This window comes from Aulonocara stuartgranti, assembly GCF_965226115.1.
Source record: "Aulonocara stuartgranti genome assembly, chromosome: 19".
Taxonomy (NCBI): domain Eukaryota; kingdom Metazoa; phylum Chordata; class Actinopteri; order Cichliformes; family Cichlidae; genus Aulonocara; species Aulonocara stuartgranti.
The window spans coordinates 26,005,810-26,024,945 of record NC_138955.1 but is presented as its reverse complement, the minus strand read 5'-3'; the positions used below and the strand labels follow the sequence as shown (position 1 = coordinate 26,024,945).

Sequence of the window (19,136 nt, the reverse complement as noted above, 5' to 3'; positions counted from 1 at the left end):
AAAGGTTTTACACTGAGAAATGTAGCTAATCATTCAGTTTGACTCAAGCGAGCGAGTACCGATGATATAGTCAGTAGTGAAAAAATAGCAACTTCAGTCATGTAGTTGTTTATCTGTTACTGAATTACTTTGGTGTATATGAATGGCATTCAGTTAGTTCTTTATCAACATAAAAAGCCGTACAACTTATGAAAATACAGTTAAAAGTCAAACATCTGCCTTGATATTATCAGCTCCATCCGATCTTATGACTGACACCCCTAATGTAAAGATTCACAAATGTCAGCAAATTCCTTGAGTGAGATTCCTGAAACCCCTGGAGTGGACGTGAGGGAATGTACAAACGTGGTGAAAGATGTCTTTTCCCTCTGGCAACAGAAATAAACTGTCCCCAAATTTCATATGTTTTTATCAGAACTGGCAGCACATATAAAACACTGGGACACAACCACACTTTAATTAACACATAATGCACCACATAAAGCCGGCCACAATGTTGGCCACTTGTGTAGGTTACGTCATAGGCTCTATAAAGATTCCCGAGCCTCCGGTGTAGCAGCAGTCCTCTGGTGTTGCCGTGGTAATGCAGCATTTTACCAGCAGATGGGAGCTCAGCACTAGTATTGTAAATCCTGGTTTCCCAGCAATGCATGAAGCATTAATAGTTTTGTTGCTAAGACATTTAAGGCTTAGAATACTTCACAGGAAGTCATATTCAAAGAAAATTTCACAGTACATCGCAATATAATCAAGTTATTCCTCAGTTAGACAAAAATACGTGCTGTTGAGGGATATCTTTGATTAAAGTTAAGGCTTTAACAGGCTTCATACAGCTCCTGTTCTTTAAAATAAGACAAGCTAGTGAGCCACGCTGATTGGAAAATGTTACCTGAGCGTTTCCTCACTGACACATCTAACCGAGACCAGCTCCTTTTAGAAGCTTTGCTGGAACAGTCATTCACCTCACAGGGATAGACTGGCTCAGCACACATGGCAGCTTCCCTGTAAATATGGCTTTGTTTTGGTTTTTGATTTTTTTTAGTATGTTTCAGATAGCTGGTGAAAAGCTGCACATGGTTAATAATTCATTGAATAATTCTTTGAATCTTTAAATCAGACAAACTAAAAAAAAACTGGCTTTACTTGAAAAAATTTCTCTTATCAAAAGAAGATGTCATAAAGGGGTAAAGCTCGGTGGTGTTATCACCATCATTTAGGTTTGCTTCAGCTCAAAACAGCTACGGCAGAATATTTCAGTGAAGCTCTAGCTCATCAGTTTTGTCTCTACAAAGTATTAATGAGGGGAATTTATGATTCTCCTTCTTCTTGCAGTTAAAAATGCTCAGATTTGCTCAATACCTTATGGTGAGTGTGTTTGTGCCGTCTCCTCATTCGAGTTCACAGGAACCACGTTTGGGACCTCAGGGTTGCATGAATAGAGCATTTGCACCTGGCTCAGTGCTGCATATTCATAGACTAGTGAACCCAGAGCCCTGGCTGTTTGACTGTCTTTCTTGGAGCTCCGCTCCAAATGAAACCACTTTTGACTTGTTTTTCTTTCTTCATCATCTCTCAACCCCGAGATGTTCTTGTCCTCCCAGCCAATCAGGACAGACAGATGGCACCATGGTAACATGAGACCTTCTTACATGTGGGTGGGAAAAAACACATTCATTATACCATAATAGAGCCAATGGACTGTTTCCAAGGAAACTATGATTTTCAGGTGTGTGTGTGCGTACGTGCTCTTTACCTTGTGGTCAGTGTGTTTGACAATGAAAACATGCTGTGCCGATGTTTCTGTGTTTCTTAGGCTCCTCGTGGTTGGTGCTGGTGGCTGATTGCTTTTTGTCAGGGTGTTGAACCACAGTTCAGTGTCTCGCCCTCTATGTTCATATACATGTAATGTGATTACTTTGTTGAGGAACAGGTAGTGCACAAGACAGTTTAAAATTTGTGATGAAATTTCAGTTCCAACTTTGTTTTCTTTTATAAATTGTTGTGTATGTGTGTGTGGTGTTTCCTAATGGCAGTCTGCTAGGGACCGGGACTTTTTGCACGGCTCTCAGGCCGACTGAGCACTTTCCGTGAGCCAGACGTTACGTGAGTTAGCGTATGTGCCACTGAGCAACCTTTATTCAAAGAACTGAGCCATCCAGTATCTAGTTGTGCTTAATAAATTGACTGGACAAAGCATTAATTTTAGAGGTGTTTTGTGGTGTTTATAGAATAATAAAAGAACAAGCAGGAAAAAAATGATGATAAATGTAGCCCTACTGGGATACTGAATGAAATAAAACATTAGATTGTGCATGGTGTTGCTCAATTCCAGACAGAGAAATAATCATCCTGTATTCCTCAGGCGTCTGCCTTCATTACAGTGAGAAGAGAGCATTCAGCTGTGTGTTAAAGTATTAATCTGTAGACAGAGGATAAGGAGACACACAAAGAGGCCACAAGTCTTGAAACTAATTACCCACATTAATGAGTGACCTTAGAATGAACTGAGAGAGACAGCATGTACTCCTTATGCTTTATTCATGGCTAAAAGAAGAAGAAAGGAAAAACTACAAAGCAGCATGTTTTTCCTCTTCAAGACCACTCATATCCCTGTTAATGAGTGATAGCAACGTGGCATTCGCTGCCGCTGCTGCTGTGTGACTTCTTTTTTTTTTACTTTCTTTTCGAACGCTCAGATCAAAGTGCTCTCTTCTCTCCTCTGGAGCTACTCACTTCAAAGGCGAGGCTGGAAAAATCAGCAGCTGCATATTAATCAGCGGATAAAGATTTAGCATGCACTGATGCACAAACAGTCTTTCACAACAGAGGTCTTCCGCAGATTAGCGATTGGGAATTTTTCGATTTCTCCATCTCATTACTCGGATCTGATATCTCGCTAAGATCAGCTTGTGAGAAAATAAATAAATAAAAAAAATGTGGTCTTGCCTTTTATAGGTTTGCATGTTCAACAAACTGTTTTCAGCTCTTGGTTCAATGAAGAAAATCATCTTTCACAGAGATTATTTTCCCATGCAAGTATTTTTATGTTTGAAATTCTGCCTTGTTGAGTGGCATACATGTGCGCTTGTGTGTGTGTGTGTGTGTGTGTGTGTGTGTGTGTGTGTGTGTGTGTGTGTGTGTGTGTGTGGCAGGTGTGAGGGCAGACTTTGACCAAGGGTTTCTTCCTGTCCATCTGCATGTAGACAGTGGGAGGCTCTGAGTTTCCAACACTGAGCTCAGTGTCTGACTGTCAGAGCAGCTGAGAGGGAAACTCCAATTTACAGCCACACCCGAACACACCATCCAAACATTTACCGTCACACTGTTTTCACTTCTGCATCTCTTGGGAATTAATTTATTAGAAATTCGTTACTTTTCGGGGGTAATCAATATTTGTATAATTCCATTGAAAGGAATTAGAATTCAGTTACCATAACATGTATCGTATATTATAAATAAATGAGGAGGAGCTGTCTGTTAGCTTCTCACGTTTAAAAGTAATGTAACACCGATAATGCAGTGAGGTGCGCTCTCTCGGTCGATGTCGTCACAAGCCTGTGAGTGGAGAAGTGAGTAGGTGGCGTGATGTCTTTCAAAGTGAAATTTGGACAGCGTTATAGCCAGAGCAGGAGTGTTCCCGTGCTGCATCTGTCATGCACACTTGCACACTTCTCTCTCTGTGGGAGTGAACAGAAGCTGAACATGTAGAAAGCTGGTGGCCTGTCTGCAGAGACTTTGAGGAACTGGTGACAGCAGCATTTCTTCTTTGAAAAAGAAAAAAATGCACAGTTTTGTTTTTCTTTGTTACAGTGGTTACAGTTGGCGACTTCACTGAAATAACCCTATATTTATCCTTCAGTCTCTCAACCTTGAGAGACAGAATCATGTGGTGAAGCCCTGCATTGTACAAACTAAGAAATTTGCTTCTGAACACAAATCAAGAATTAATACGTAATTCCCTTTTATGGTTTCCAAGCGTGGAGGATAAGTTCAGTAATTTTGCTCGTTATTCTTGAGTCTTACTTGTGAGATAGCAGCTGGTGAACAGGCTGTGGCTGTGGTGGGCATTTTCTTAGTAGGCGTTATCCTCTGCACGGACACCAAAACAACATCACTGGTGGTACGCAGATGTCGTCTCCACATTGTCATGTCTGCAGTGTGCAGTTCAAGTGGAACCAAGTGAAAGAAGGTTTGGCTTTCTCTAGTGTTGTTTACGTGAACCAACATCCAGCTGTGGATTTACTGGCAGAACATTGTGCTTTTAATGATGTTAAGTTGAGCTGAGAAATGGTGCTCCAACCTGCTGGTGATATATTTGTATAGTTATGATCAGTGTTAAGGTTGTCACTCAAAACAATTAATTATTATTCATATTTGTAGTATTATTTAATAATAATTGCATTACTTTACTTAATTACTCATTTTGCAACAAAGTAACTGTAGTTGTTGCACTACTTCCCAAAAGGTTGATTCTGTTCATCTGGATATAGCGAGAAACGTTTCGTGACTCATCCAAGTGAGTGCACAATGACTGAAACTAGCACCACTGAGTGAACAATGGGCTGTGAGGTCAGTTCCTTGATCATTAATATGCAAATTGTCATGACCATTGATCAACAACCACTGATCAATGGTCACAAGTACCATTCACAGAGAGTTGGGGAATGGCTGCAATTATAGCATTTTAAGATGGTGACAGATGTACCTTTAGGGCCCTTACTCGATTCCCTTTTCATGTAAATGGCCTCCTTGACTCTCCCCTCAAACCAGCGTTCCTCCCTGTCCAGGATGTGAACATCCTCATCGTTGAAAGAGTGTCCATTGGCCTGTAGGTGTAAATAGACTGCAGAGTCCTGGCCTGACGAGGTAGCTTTTCTGTGTTGAACCATCTGCTTCATCAAAGGTTGTTTGGTTTAGGGCTGCTCAATTAATCGAATTTTAATCACGATTACGATCTGGGCTTTCAACGATCATTAAAAATGACTGAGCCGATTATTAGCCCCTCCCTCATTTATCCGCGACACCTTAAAGGCCGGTCCGTGAAAATATTGTCGGGCATAAACCGTCCGTGGCGCAAAAAAGGTTGGAGACCGCTGATTAAGAGGACCCGAGGGAAGCTCGGAAAGCTAAGCAGAAGTTATTTGGAGAGTGACTGCCGTTGGTTGAAAAGAGTTTAAAAAAAAAAAAACTTCAGTGGTGTTGCACACTATTTTATATTATTTTTCTAAAGTCATTGTTAACCCTTTAAAGCCGGTCAGAGCAGCACGCTCCGTTTTGCGTAACTATTTTTAAATCCCTGTAGAACCTGAACCGTGTAAGCTAGCGCAATAATTTGTTTTGCATATGAAACCGGAGGAGTTGTACTTACATCTGATGCCATCAGCTTGTCCTCGGTCACGGTTTCGTTCCACATATAGCTTTGCAAAAATTGCATAAAAAGCGCTTGCAGGAACAAAAACATAATATTCCAGAAACACGCTTTGCCGTTCCTATCAGCTGTTCGTAACACTTCCCACAGTGAAATGATGCACATGCTGTTTTCTTTGCAAATTTGCATCATAGGATTGTTTTTTGTTTTTCCTGCAGTATATAAAAATTGCTGTATCTCCAAAATAAAACTATGAAGACACTCAAAATAAATTTCCTGTGGTGGGAAACTATTTTTTGCAACTTTATTGTATTTAAAGTTTTGAGGGATAAACCTCTTAAACTTCTCCAAGTAGAAATATATGTAAACAAAACAAAAGCGATTTTCAATTTTTTTTGTAGTTTATTGCACTTTTTTGCAATTTATGTAATTACTATGGACTTAATGCATACATATTATTAAAATATGGGCTATAACAGTTGTATTGATGTATAGCAACTTGAAATGCTCCCACAAATGGCACTACAGCATGTAAAAAAATAATATAAGCTCTGGTGGACTTGGTTCTATAGTAGGTCTTAAAGGGTTAAATAAATATTGTCAAATAATCGTGATCTCAATTTCAGTGAAAATAATCGTGATTGTCATTTTTGCCATAATCGAGCTGCCCTAGTTTGGTTTCCCTAATGTATAAATCATAGCAATCCTCCTGCACTTAACAGCGTACACTATGTTACTCTGTTTGTGTCGGGGGACCCGATCCTTGGGCGTGGGCCAGTTTTTGGCGCATCATGTTTTGGCATTTAAAAGCCACAGAGACACGGTGTTTACAAAAAATGTGTCTCAACCGTTCTGATACTCCTGACACATACGGGATCACTGAGGCATTACTAGGCAGCAGTTGTCCTTTTCGCCTGGATCGGCTGGAGCGTTCTTTAAGTGCCGTCCCAGCTTTGACAAATGTCCAGCTGGGATGTAAAGGGTCTTCTTGATGCGCTGTTCTTCTGCCTCCCTGGCCGCTGTGTCTGTGGGGATGGTGTTCGCTCTATGTTGTAGTGTCCTGATGACACCCAGTTTGTGCTCCAGTTACATCATGGAGCCCTGCTCTCAAAAACTGACGTAGATGTAACACTGTCTAAGGAGCAGGATTTAGGAAATAAATTTAAAAATGTTTATGAATTTCATGTTAGGAAACCAACGATGTTTTTCAGTAAAGTTGGTTGGCTAGCTGCACTCAAACAGGAAAATCCACCTGTGAGCCGTAATGTTTGGGTTTGTAAAGCACTTCATAAATGAGGACTGTGTGGAGGCCTGTTTGAGTCAGGTTACAGGTTTTTCACCCGGACCGGCAAGTTGGAGTCAGAAACTCTGGTTTTGGCTGGCTGTACTGAGCAGTGCAATCAGGTGATGTGATCAGCGCTATTTTATGCAATGAATTCTCTTTCTTTGCCCAAGCCATTTCAAACAGTTTACTACATACACAACTACACCACACCACAAACGTCCCATCAGCATGTCTGCAGGAAAAACACGATTTATGCGATGCATTTTCACTTGTCTTCAATAAGAAGCAGTTATGTTTTTCTTGTGATATGCATCTAGTAACCTGTGATATTGTAAACTGCTTGTATTGGTAAAAGCGAATATTTTATTGCATAAAATTGTGCTGATCGCATCATTCGAACATCTGCTTTGCCAGCTGATTGCTGGCACACCTGATCTGGTGAGGAAAAGCTGGAGTGTTGGACTCCAGCTTGTTGGTCTGGTGATCAAACAGGCTCTCCTCCACACTGTGCTCGTTTATAAAGTGCTTTACTGTGTGTTATTTGTTGGTGTTCAGACTCTGGCTGCTGAACTGGAGTCAGCATGCACTCAGCTTTAACGTCACTCTGGGTTTTTTAGGTGTTAGCATGCTGCCTTTGCAGATGCTTTCAGTGAGCCAAAGTTGTGTTTAGCAGTATTATTCAGTCAAGGCATCAACTGCATTTCCCCATCATGCTCTTGTCCTTTCATGCAGTACAAATACAAGTAATAAATACATCAACCCATTCCTCATAAGTCGTAGACCATTCCACAGTTGTCTTCTTGAATATGTATTTAAATTAGCTGCTTGTAGTGCAAATGTGCAGGAAGAAAACAAAACATGTTTGTTTAACTTTACCTGTACCTATAATGTAATTACTGAATTTAGCACACTACATTGCCATGTTACTGAAAAATGTGAGTACAGTAACGTGTTACACGGGTTACGATTAGTCTCATGTTCCCTATTACTGACTGCAGTTCTGGGTTCACACCAGCCACTGCTATTGTCAACAACATTGTTTGCACATAAAAACTAGAGAGCTACAGTTGCCATAGTGACGTCACCTTCTCTAACTCAGTTGCTTACTTTGCATTTCTTATTGCTTCTTAGGGAAAATTGGAGAATGTTCCTGGAGTTTAATTTTCATAAACTTTTTCACTAAATAGTTCTGAAGGCTTTTTGTGAATAAATGTTACAGTGGAGCAAAAAAGTATTTAGTCAGCCACCGATTGTGCAAGTTCCCCCACTTAAAATGATGACAGAGGTCAGTAATTTGCACCAGAGGTACACTTCAACTGTGAGAGACAGAATGTGAAAAGAAAATCCATGAATCCACATGGTAGGATTTGTAAAGAATTTATTCGTAAATCAGGGTGGAAAATAAGTATTTGGTCAATAACAAAAATACAACTCAATACTTTGTAACATAACCTTTGTTGGCAATAACAGAGGTCAAACGTTTACTATAGGTCTTTACCAGGTTTGCACACACAGTAGCTGGTATTTTGGCCCATTCCTCCATGCAGATCTTCTCGAGAGCAGTGATGTTTTGGGGCTGTCGCCGAGCAACACGGACTTTCAACTCCCGCCACAGATTTTCTATGGGGTTGAGGTCTGGAGACTGGCTAGGCCACTCCAGGACTTCCAAATGCTTCTTACGGAGCCACTCCTTTGTTGCCCAGGCGGTGTGTTTTGGATCATTGTCATGTTGGAAGACCCAGCCTCGTTTCATCTTCAAAGTTCTCACTGATGGAAGGAGGTTTTGGCTCAAAATCTCACGATACATGGCCCCATTCATTCTGGCCTTAACACGTCCCCTTGGCAGAAAAACAGCCCCATAGCATGATGTTTCCACCCCCATGCTTCACAGTAGGTATGGTGCTCTTGGGATGCAACTCAGTATTCTTCTTCCTCCAAACACGACGAGTTGAGTTTATACCAAAAAGTTCTACTTTGGTTTCATCTGACCACATGACATTCTCCCAATCCTCTGCTGTATCATCCATGTGCTCTCTGGCAAACTTCAGACGGGCCTGGACATGCACTGGCTTCAGCAGCGGAACACGTCTGGCACTGCGGGATTTGATTCCCTGCCGTTGTAGTGTGTTACTGATGGTGACCTTTGTTACTTTGGTCCCAACTCTCTGCAGGTCATTCACCAGGTCCCCCCGTGTGGTTCTGGGATCTTTGCTCACCGTTCTCATGATCATTTTGACCCCACGGGATGAGATCTTGCGTGGAGCCCCAGATCGAGGGAGATTATCAGTGGTCTTGTATGTCTTCCATTTTCTGATGATTGCTCCCACAGTTGATTTTTTCACACCAAGCTGCTTGCCTATTGTAGATTCACTCTTCCCAGTCTGGTGCAGGTCTACAATACTTTTCCTGGTGTCCTTCGAAAGCTCTTTGGTCTTGGCCATGGCGGCGTTTGGAGTCTGACTGTTTGAGGCTGTGGACAGGTGTCTTTTATACAGATGATGAGTTCAAACAGGTGCCATTCATACAGGTAACGAGCGGGGGACAGAAAAGCTTCTTACAGAAGACGTTACAGGTCTGTGAGAGCCAGAGATTTTCCTTGTTTGAGGTGACCAAATACTTATTTTCCACCCTGATTTACGAATAAATTCTTTACAAATCTTACCATGTGGATTCATGGATTTTTTTTTCACATTCTGTCTCTCACAGTTGAAGTGTACCTCTGGTGCAAATTACTGACCTCTGTCATCATTTTAAGTGGGGGAACTTGCACAATCGGTGGCTGACTAAATACTTTTTTGCCCCACTGTAAATGATAAAATGAATTAAAAATATTAGTTTGTCCAGCAAGATAACTAACTAGCAGAAAAGGTACACAAGTTGGGGTTGTGCTACAACCCGGCTTACATTAGACTTAAAAATGCATCAAAGCATAATACCAAAAAATATAGAGAAAAAAATACGTGTCTGATACACTACAGTCTTTATATAAATAAGAACTAAGCTGCATGGCTTTGTCGAGAAAGGCTCTGTTCCAGTGATGCTTGTTTACTGAATAGTTAAAAATAACTGTGAAGTTTTGAATAAGTGTTTCTTATTTCTGAAATATAGCAATGGAGCTCTAGTTTTATGTCTTCTCTCTATAACGAGAAGTAAGGAAAGGCTCATGAGTCCCAATAACAGTATTAGAATTTCTTAGGAGCTAGATCCTAAATAGGAAGAAAGTAAATAAGGATTAAAGTCTTTTTAAGCAGTCAAAACCTCTTCTCAACAGAAACCATCTGCTGTTGTTGCTCATTATTTTGTCGTCGCGTAGGAACACACGATGTGGGTGGAAGTCTACGGTGTAGATGAAGGTACATCAGGTACGTCTGTAAAGCGTGGGAGTTTAGGTTCTCATGAATGAAAGTTAAAGAGAGGCAAAAACAAAAGGTGGAGAGTTAAAAAAAAGGTGTATTGAATCCTCACCACCTACACTGCCGAGTGCTTTCTTTGGCGTCAGCTCCCAGTAGAATGTGTACTCATGTCATTTGGTTCCATTGATTTTTGCTCACTGAAACGTTACCGTGGAAACAGGAAAAGGCACCTTGTCCCTCATCCCTTTGCATTTCTTTTCATCGTGCTAAAGGAGACTAAGGCACCTCATTGAAAGCAGAGCAGAGTAGTACACCCTCGCGTTTCTCTTCATCTCTGCCCATGTCTACCTCAGTTTGCCTGTCTGGTCACCCGTTTCTTAGTTGTGACCAACTTTCATCACTACTTTCTTACATGACAATGAAAAATAGGTGCACTAATTTATTGAGGCATGTGCAAACATGAAAATAGAGCACCTAAAGCAGAAAAAATTCAAACAAGCATGAAAACAAATATTTAATGATCACCTTTATTCTTCAACAGTCTGAACTCTCTTAGCCAAGATGTCTTCTAATTTCTTTAATCCTCTCGAGGCAGGCGTTGCCGATTTGCAACAGTTAAAAACTAACAACCTGATTACCCCACATACATATTTTATGGGGTTTTTTTTACTCAGAAGTACCACTGCAGGACTTGGTTGTGCATTAGCAACAAAAAGTTAATTTGAGCCTGAGAGGGTTAAGTTATTTAAGAATATTTCCCCCAGGCTGATCTCACACTGCTTCAGTAATGTCGAGGTCCAAGCTCTCTGGGGAGGCCAGTCCATGACTGATAGTGTTTAGAATTGTGTGTGTATGTTTTGGGTTTCTTTCCATACTCAGGTATGCTTTTTCTGCATTGCAGTATGTTTGGGAACATTGTTATGCTGAAAAATGAAGCCATTGACAATCATATGCTTTTCAGAAGGGATTGCATGGTGGATTAAAATATGATGATACTTTCTGCATTCATGATTCAATCAATTGGAATAAGATCTCAAAGACCACTGGCTGAAATGTAGCCCCAAACCATAACACTCACTACCTCTGTCCTGAACTCATCTATGCATATTGATAATGATTTGAACCAGAAATTTCAAATTTAGATTAATCTCTCCATGAAACCTGTTGCCACTGATTTTTAGTCCATTTCTCAACCGTTTCTCCCTGTTTTCCTCTTCACCTTGCTCAAGGGATTCACACAGGGATTCATCTTGTTGGTGCAAAAATTAATGCGAACAACTGACATGTTTTTGCAACAGGACGGTGGTATCAGAGTGCCTAAAGATGCTATTTAAAGCTTGTCCTATGTTAAGTTCCCTGTTATTTACAGCACTAATCCCTTGAGCTAGGCGCCTTTTATATACTTAAATGATTCATAGCTCAGTGTTAAATGGTTTAACAAACAAAATATTTTCACTGAAAATGTTCAGGTAGGATTTGAAAGAAATAAGTGAATGAACTGCAGCAAATAAAAGAAGAAGTTCTGGAGAACTGTTGTTTAAGACAGCTTAAAAAAGTTTTTCAAAAATACAGATGCTGGGAAACAAAATATAAAGAAAGGGAAACTGGCTCACTACGTATGTGTAGTAGTGTACAGGCAGTATATAGATTAGCAATATACAGCACATAAAGTGTTAATGCACACATCACAGATGGTAAATGGATGGGCTTGTTGTATTTATTTACTGAGAGCTTGCTGTGTTGCATCTAGGATATTTATTGATCCAACAAAGTCTCTCCAGTTAATCATTCTATAATTTCCTCCTACAACAAATAAATACAGACTTACACTGTAGCTGTGCAGTCCTGATCACGCACAACAATATGTTGTTGTGTGTGATCAGGACTGGATCGTGATTCTTGCCACTCTTTCCCTCTTTATACTGACTCCGTTTTTTAACGCTATAAGTTTTAAATACTTTTCAGAGCATCATAGACCATAATGAAGGTTAATCAGTAGCTCTTGTCATCCACACCTGCCCCACCACATGCAAGCTGCAGTGGTTAGTATGGCCAGCTAACTAGCTTACTTACTGTATATTCTTAGCCAGATTCTAGCTGTGAGGCTAATGCTAGCACTTTTGTCCTGCTATTCATTCAACACAGGCAGTGTTTGAAATCACTCACTAGTCTCTGGACCATAGACTGTTTTTATTGTTTTGCTGTCCCATCTTATAGTGAATATAAATTATATAGTGCACTTGGAATATTCCAAAATACTTCACAAAAATAGCATACGTGTAATAAATGCCAAAAAGATCACTCAAATCATATTACTGTTTTTTCTTACTGGTAATGGGCTCACTATTACATGGTCCTTCTCATAGAAGTCCTTATAGAGGGAGTAGGGAATTAGTGAGTGATTTTGGACACAACCATACTGTAGCGATGAACTTTGACCTGTAATTGGCATAGAATGGACCAGCACAGACTATGATGCGAGAACTGGTTTCTTTAAAATATGACAAGAAAAAATGTTGAACTCAAACCTTACAGTTCTAGCGTCACAGTGCTCTTGAGCAAAGTTGATTTGCTGGTTAAGCATAGGAAAAAACTGTGAAACTGTTTTTACACTGACTCTGCTCTTGAGCAAGGCACTGAAGATATTTCAACTACTAAAGTTTCACCTGTCTGTCTGTGTGTATCACATGTACCATGCGTACTGTTGCGTGCATGTATGTGTGTGTGTGTGCACGTGTGCGCATGTATCCAGGCTGTCTGTTTGTGTGGTCTGATCAGTGTGTCATTGTGTGTCCCCTCTCCCTCTCCCTGCTCCTGCCAGTCACCCCAGAGGCCATCGGCTTCCTGTCGGCGGTGGGTGTCTTCATCGTGGCATTGGCCGTCCTCTTCCTCTTCATCAACAAGAAACTGTGTTTCTCACGTGTCGGCGGTCTTCCCTGCCTGGAGGTACACGGTCGTCGCAAGAAAGGACGGGCTGGAATCCGCCAGGGCCTCGGTGAGTGACTGACAACTCAATGACAGTAACATGCCTACTCGTGTAGGAGAGCCAGGGTCCATAATTATCACATATATATTTTGTCATAAATTCACAGGACAGCTTCCAAAAATGATACATTTTATTGAGAAGCAGCAAAACTGTGGTGTTTGAATTTTAAGTTTTACTAGCCAGTGAGTCCTGCCACACTTCAAGGTTTGTCTCAACTAGAAACATCTCAGAGAGAGTACACGTCTCCTGTTTGCAGTTTGACCCCAATTAAAGTGTTCAGCAGCAGAGAGAGAACGTGGGAGAGTTTGTATTTGTCCAGGGATTTCTGTGGGCGAGAGGGAGTTGCGTGACTCAGCCGCATACTGCTACAAAGCTGTTCACGATTAAAAAATGTTAACGCTGCGAAAGCTTTATGAAAAAGTCCACCTCCGAGGAAATTCAGAAAGAAACACAGAGTGCAGGATACTCAGGGTGCAGCTTTTGTTCCCATTTTGTCACCCACTTAAACTTTTTTCCTTCCTCCCACTTGTCAAACAGTGCAAACACGCAGAGCAAAGGTTACCATAGGTTAACTTCTATTTAATGTCCCATAACCTGTCTTGCAAACATGACCATTGAGCCACGTTTACATTGAAGACAACACTTCAAAATCAAATACTGTGTACTCGGTTAGAAATATAAAGTAGATGGGATTTTTTTTTAACAACTGTGCTACTTCTACTACTTTATTTTCTAAACTATATAAATTTCATAGCTTGTAATTTGATTAATGATTAATGTTTTTGAAATTCACATTTGTATGACGCAGACTTTAGTCAAGATGGAATACATTTGTCATTACTGCTAAATAAAGCTGTGCCTTGCCTACTTTGACAAAGGCCTCTACCACACCAGAGTTCCTGCTGTGAAAACATCTATTAGACCTGATCAACTGGGAAGACGCTAACATGGTGCCAGTTACCTGTTTAAAAACCTGTTTTATTGCACCTGACCAATCCTCACCTGTGTCCAGTCCCAGTGTATTAATAGCTAACATATTCCCACTGGTCTTTGGCACATTGTTCTTGTTATTCCGCTGGGTTTCATTCCCGACTGCCGCTTTTGATCTTTTATTGCCACATGAACTGTTCACGACCTTCCTGGTCAAACCTTTATCTTCAGCAACACATCACTGAATCACCAGAGTGGTTTAAAGTTAGCCCTGCAACAGATTGGTGACCTGTCCATGCAAGGTGCTCTGTGCCTTTCGCTCTATGATGGCTGGGATAAATTCCAGCCATCAGCAACCCTCAAATTTATATGTGGAAGAAAACAAGATGATTCCAGAATTTCTTGCGTAGAGTTTTTCTTCAGTAGTAACAATTTCTTTCCTTTGCCTAATTCTTAAATTGAATATTGATGAATGTAATTATTTAATTTGTATTAATGCTGACAGGAATTCTAAAAGACCTGCTGAGAGCTTCCTGAAGAGGGTAAATCCTTCAAACCAGCTCGGATCTGGTTGAGAGCCTCTGAATCATCTTAGCATTAAGAGCAAGTGGTCAGCAGAGGTAAACCCATATTTGCTCTTGTTAAGGAAGCAGAAATGAAAGAAGGGCATGTTCACATTTGCTACAGTAGGATGGTGGAGACTGTGAGTCAAACTGTGAGCAAACATTGGCTTGTTAGTTTTTCACCTGTAACAGGTGGAGCCTCTGCTATTTCCAGCTAGTTTCCTGAACAAACAGCATATCCTGTTTATAGTCTCTTCATAAGATTCAGCTGAACGTCTGTGGAGTGTCACTGGATGAGGTAGGAGCTGTTTGAAAACTCAGGTTCAGTCAAACTGTGTGTGGAAACAGGTTTAACTTAAACTCTAGTCTCAGGCTTAGCACAAGGTTAAAAGTTTAAGGTTAATTTGACCTATATTCATTATTCTAATACTGATGGCTAATAAGCTTGAGTTATGTATGTTGTTGAGAAGTGACAAGTACAGTAACAGTGAATGTCCTGTTAATTAAAGAGAGTTTCTTTATCATATTTTACAGAGTAAAAAACTGAATCACATTGAAGGAATTAAGTAATAAACAAATGTATTTAAAACATTGTGTTTTATATTTTGTATTCCTAGTAGTTTAACCAGCATCTGGCAGTGTGATAGCTGCTGTGTTTTCTGTGTGGGACGAAAAATGTTTTTATTATAACTGAATAAATGTATAAATAAATACTTTTATACAGAAATAAATAAATTAACCAAAAAATGGAAATGAGGAGAGCATTGAATTAAAATGTATTTTCCTTACAGAAACTATTATTGTGGCTATTTCGTGATTTTTACTTTTCTGTTATTTCTTTTTTTTTTTTTTCCTTTTATGTAATTTCTTTGTTGTTCTGTCTGTATGTGAATTAGCTGGGTAGTCCTGATCGCAGTTAAAAGCAGAATTCGTTTTTTCTGGGTGAATCAGACATAAGCAAATAATTCTTATCAACTACACATGCTAATTCTTCACCTAGCCTTTTGTAAACAACAATCAATGGCTTTGAGGTCAGGCTAGTGTCTCTTACCTTATGAACACTCAGACACAAATAAGCAAATGTATAAATTTAACATACAAAATATAAGATTATTTATAAAGTTGGGGAAACCTGCAGTCAGCTGAGACCGAAGAAGTTACCTGGATGAATGACGAAACGTCTCTCCTGAAAACGCTGCGTCCAGATGAACAGAATCAACGTTTGGAGATAAATAAATACAGCGACATGTGCATAGCTGAATGTAAAAAAAATAAAAATAAACATGTTGAATTATGTAAAATTAATACAGCAGATCTTTATAAACAGAAATAGAATAGTAAACGTAGTAAGACATAAATAAGAAATAGAAACACAAAAATTGCTTTGAAAAAAGAAAGAAAGAAAATAATGACGTGACCTATAAATATATAACTAAAAAAGAAAATATTAAATACAGATCTAATGAATAGAACAACAAGTAAGGCTATAAATACTACAATAATGATACTTACAGTCCTGCCCTGTTTTAATACATTTGGATAGCTGTTGAACTCAAACAGGCAAGCTTAAAACCAGCACAACACTTGAGCTAGCATGTTCTTTTTTCCTTCATTTACCATTATCAGCTGTGATCTGTCCAGGCATCATCATTAATCATGAGGAAGATTTCAGCACCATATTGGTATCCCTGTACGCACGCTGCTTACAAGAACACCCAAGTCTCTGTTACCATAGCAGGCTCACTCATGGTGACCTGTTCACAGCATAATTTAACACTGTTCTTTGCTATTTTAAAGAAATCAAACAAAAACTAGAATTAAGGACTGAAAACAACAGGACTGTAAACACATCAACACTGGAAACTTGACAGTTTTAGTCCAGAACTTCCCTTAAATGGAGGTCCCTGCAGATTAAAATCTTTGTATTATTTCCTTTTGAGTAGTATTTCACATAATACCACATAATTTCATGCTGTTCAATATGCAGCACCAAGTACAGCAAAACAAGTAGTAGGTGTGGCTTAGGCTGTGGAGCATTGGGCTTTAGCCTTAAGTTTGGACCAGACCTCTCTGAAAGGTTGCTTTTTTGTTACCAAAATATTTCTTCTTTTAAATTTTGCTCAGTATTTATATGTTTATATGTCTTTGAATATTAAAGCTTCCCACAAGAACAACAACCTTTAAAAGAGATAACATTTGTCTTTGTTAAGAGGATTGTGTATAATGAATAAAAATGGAAAGAAAAAAGTTTTTCAGTTTAAAACAGAAATTTGAAGAAAATATTTTATTCTGCATAAATGTCAAAATCATAGTGGCTATCCACACACACGAGCATCTCCCTTCAGATGCAGTTAAAAACCTATTGAAACTATTCTGTTAGTCAGAATTATCCCAGGTTTTATGTTTCTAGCAGGCAAGCTCCTGAGTTGATCTGAAATAACCATGTGTTTCAGCCACTGAGTCGCATTGCTTCGCTGTAAAAGCCTGAAAGAAGAGAGAAGTTAACAGACCAATCAGCCTTGCTCGCCCACACAGCGTGTACAGCCTTGTTTTTGTTCTGTATGTAACCATGGCAATTGCTCAGGCAGGTACGGTGACCTGCACTTTAGAGAAGAGGGGGCTGATTGCTCCACTGCTGCGTCACTCATTCAGCTGTTGCTATCTAGTTATGGTGAAATTATAAAGGTAGTGGAGTGACCCTCAACCCCACTAATGCTAATACGCGTCGTTATTTTGAACAGACTGAGGCTGAGCACAGCTTTAAATGTGATCTCGCTTATTTACCTCTCGTAGAGGAATTATTTTCCTCCTCCACAACACTGAATGGTTTTAACATGTTGGTTGGTAGGTGGTAGTTAATTGTTCTTTCACAAAAAACCTTTTGTGTTTTTGACAAACACACAGACAACAATAGCCAAGTCAAGTGCAATTAAATTCTAGTTACAGGCATATGACAGAGTAACAGAGTAATTAGACTTTAAAGTCTTAACTGGCGTGTACACCAAACTAGAGGCTCTTGACCTTCTTAGTTCTGTTGGTGTCCTTTGGGTCTGTAGGATAGTCTGTCCAAGAAGTTTCTCCTTTAGTTTTGTCAGTGTCTTTTCAAATGTTTTCCGTTCATCTGGATTTCCTCTCCTCCTCTCCTGAACTCTCCCAGCTTTTCCCATTTGTGAGTCCCTCTGTTTCCCTGTCTTTACCTCCCTCCAGTGAACAGCTACGGTGACGACGACGACGATGCCTCCAGCTCGTCAGACAGCGAAGATGAGATCCTGAGGCAGTTTGAGATGTCCGTGTCTCGTTCACAGAATTTTCGCACCGCAGCAGCAAACATCGGTGAGCAGCAGCCCCAGCAGACTCACCTGTCACTGGGTCGACGACACAAATTTACCCGACTATCAGACCAGGAGGAGGGCAGCACTGAGCCATCAGACTGTGAAGGTACTCATCCAGATACTGATTTGGGAATAATGATAGATAAAGACTTAGCCAGCAGTAGTCATCTACTAATCTGTCCTGGTGAATCCAAAAAGCCTCAAATACTGTTTTTCCTGGAGATTAGAGGCTGTAAAGAGCTCAGGGAGAGAGCGTGGAAAGATGGAGGCATATGACACTTTGTGCTTGTTGGTTTGTTTGTTTATTTTAAGAAAAGCCCGAGGATAAGGAAGAATTAGAACGTTGCAAACAAACCTGCTCTCTTTTTTTTTTACACTATTTTGTTTACTCTATTTGTGGTTTTTGTAGATTTGTTTGCCAGTGGATCAAATGATCAAAATCACTCATTATCATTATCTCATTCACACCCCGCTCAGCTGCTACATAACTTACTGCACGAACAGCACCCTTATTTGCTTTTTTACAGCAATCACAGACAAATATTTAGAAAAATCCTGAACTTACTCTTCATTATAACATGAGCAGCAGGTGGTTGGTGGGGGTGGTGACATGGTTTGGTCAGGGTCACTCTGTTTCAGCTTCTGTTATATATTTCCACCTTTATAAACAACACACACACACACACACACACAGAATGATGACTTACCTCAGCTTGTTGCTATGGTGAACTCTCTATGCAGCCATTGATATAACAGTCAGGCCGACCTTAATGACAGAGAATTGGAGATAATTGCTATTGATTGGTCTGAGGTACGGCTTGTTCTCCGTGTGTTCCTGCGTTAGGAAAAGGCCAAGGGTTGTCAAATTGCACAATATCCCTCCTGTTAACACACTGCTGTGCTAAACAAGGTTAGAAAACTGCATTTAGAGCTTTAAGACTAAATTAGATGGTATACTAGAGGAGATATTCATGTCCACCTAGGTCTAATTTCAGTAATTTGTGTTGATGTAGGTGGCAGCTATGTTTACATGTTCACCTCGTTCTGTTAGGAAGAGTTTCACTGCTGGATTACTGCACAGAGAGCACATATATTAGGTGAGGATACATACTGTTACACATACATTTTACATTCATGATGCAAGTATAAGTTTCTTAATCAAGCTGAAACATTTGAAGCACCGACTCACATTTTTCCAGTAATTGTACGTGCACACCTGATGTGCAAAAATTTCCATTGCATTTTGCCGTAACATTTCTGAGCAGGGTTTTAAGGTTCTTTTGAGAAAAGTCAGTCTTTCTTGGTCAGCGCTCTCTCGA

General features: G+C 40.0%; 1 protein-coding gene across 4 annotated transcripts in view; it reads left to right on the top strand.

Moving 5' to 3' along the window:
• Positions 1-19,136, top strand: part of syt16 (synaptotagmin XVI) — a 36,902-nt gene that overhangs the window by 6,015 nt on the left and 11,751 nt on the right. For 2 of the 4 annotated variants that reach the window (XM_082517246.1, XM_082517245.1), the window contains exons 3-4: positions 12,828-13,001; positions 17,693-17,923. In XM_082517246.1, coding sequence (XP_082373372.1) covers positions 12,828-13,001; positions 17,693-17,923 — 405 coding nt within the window. Of the gene's footprint in view, positions 1-12,827; positions 13,002-14,135; positions 14,784-15,376; positions 15,428-17,692; positions 17,924-19,136 lie in introns of those variants that run through there. The other 2 variants (XM_082517248.1, XM_082517247.1) reach the window with 2 other exon arrangements.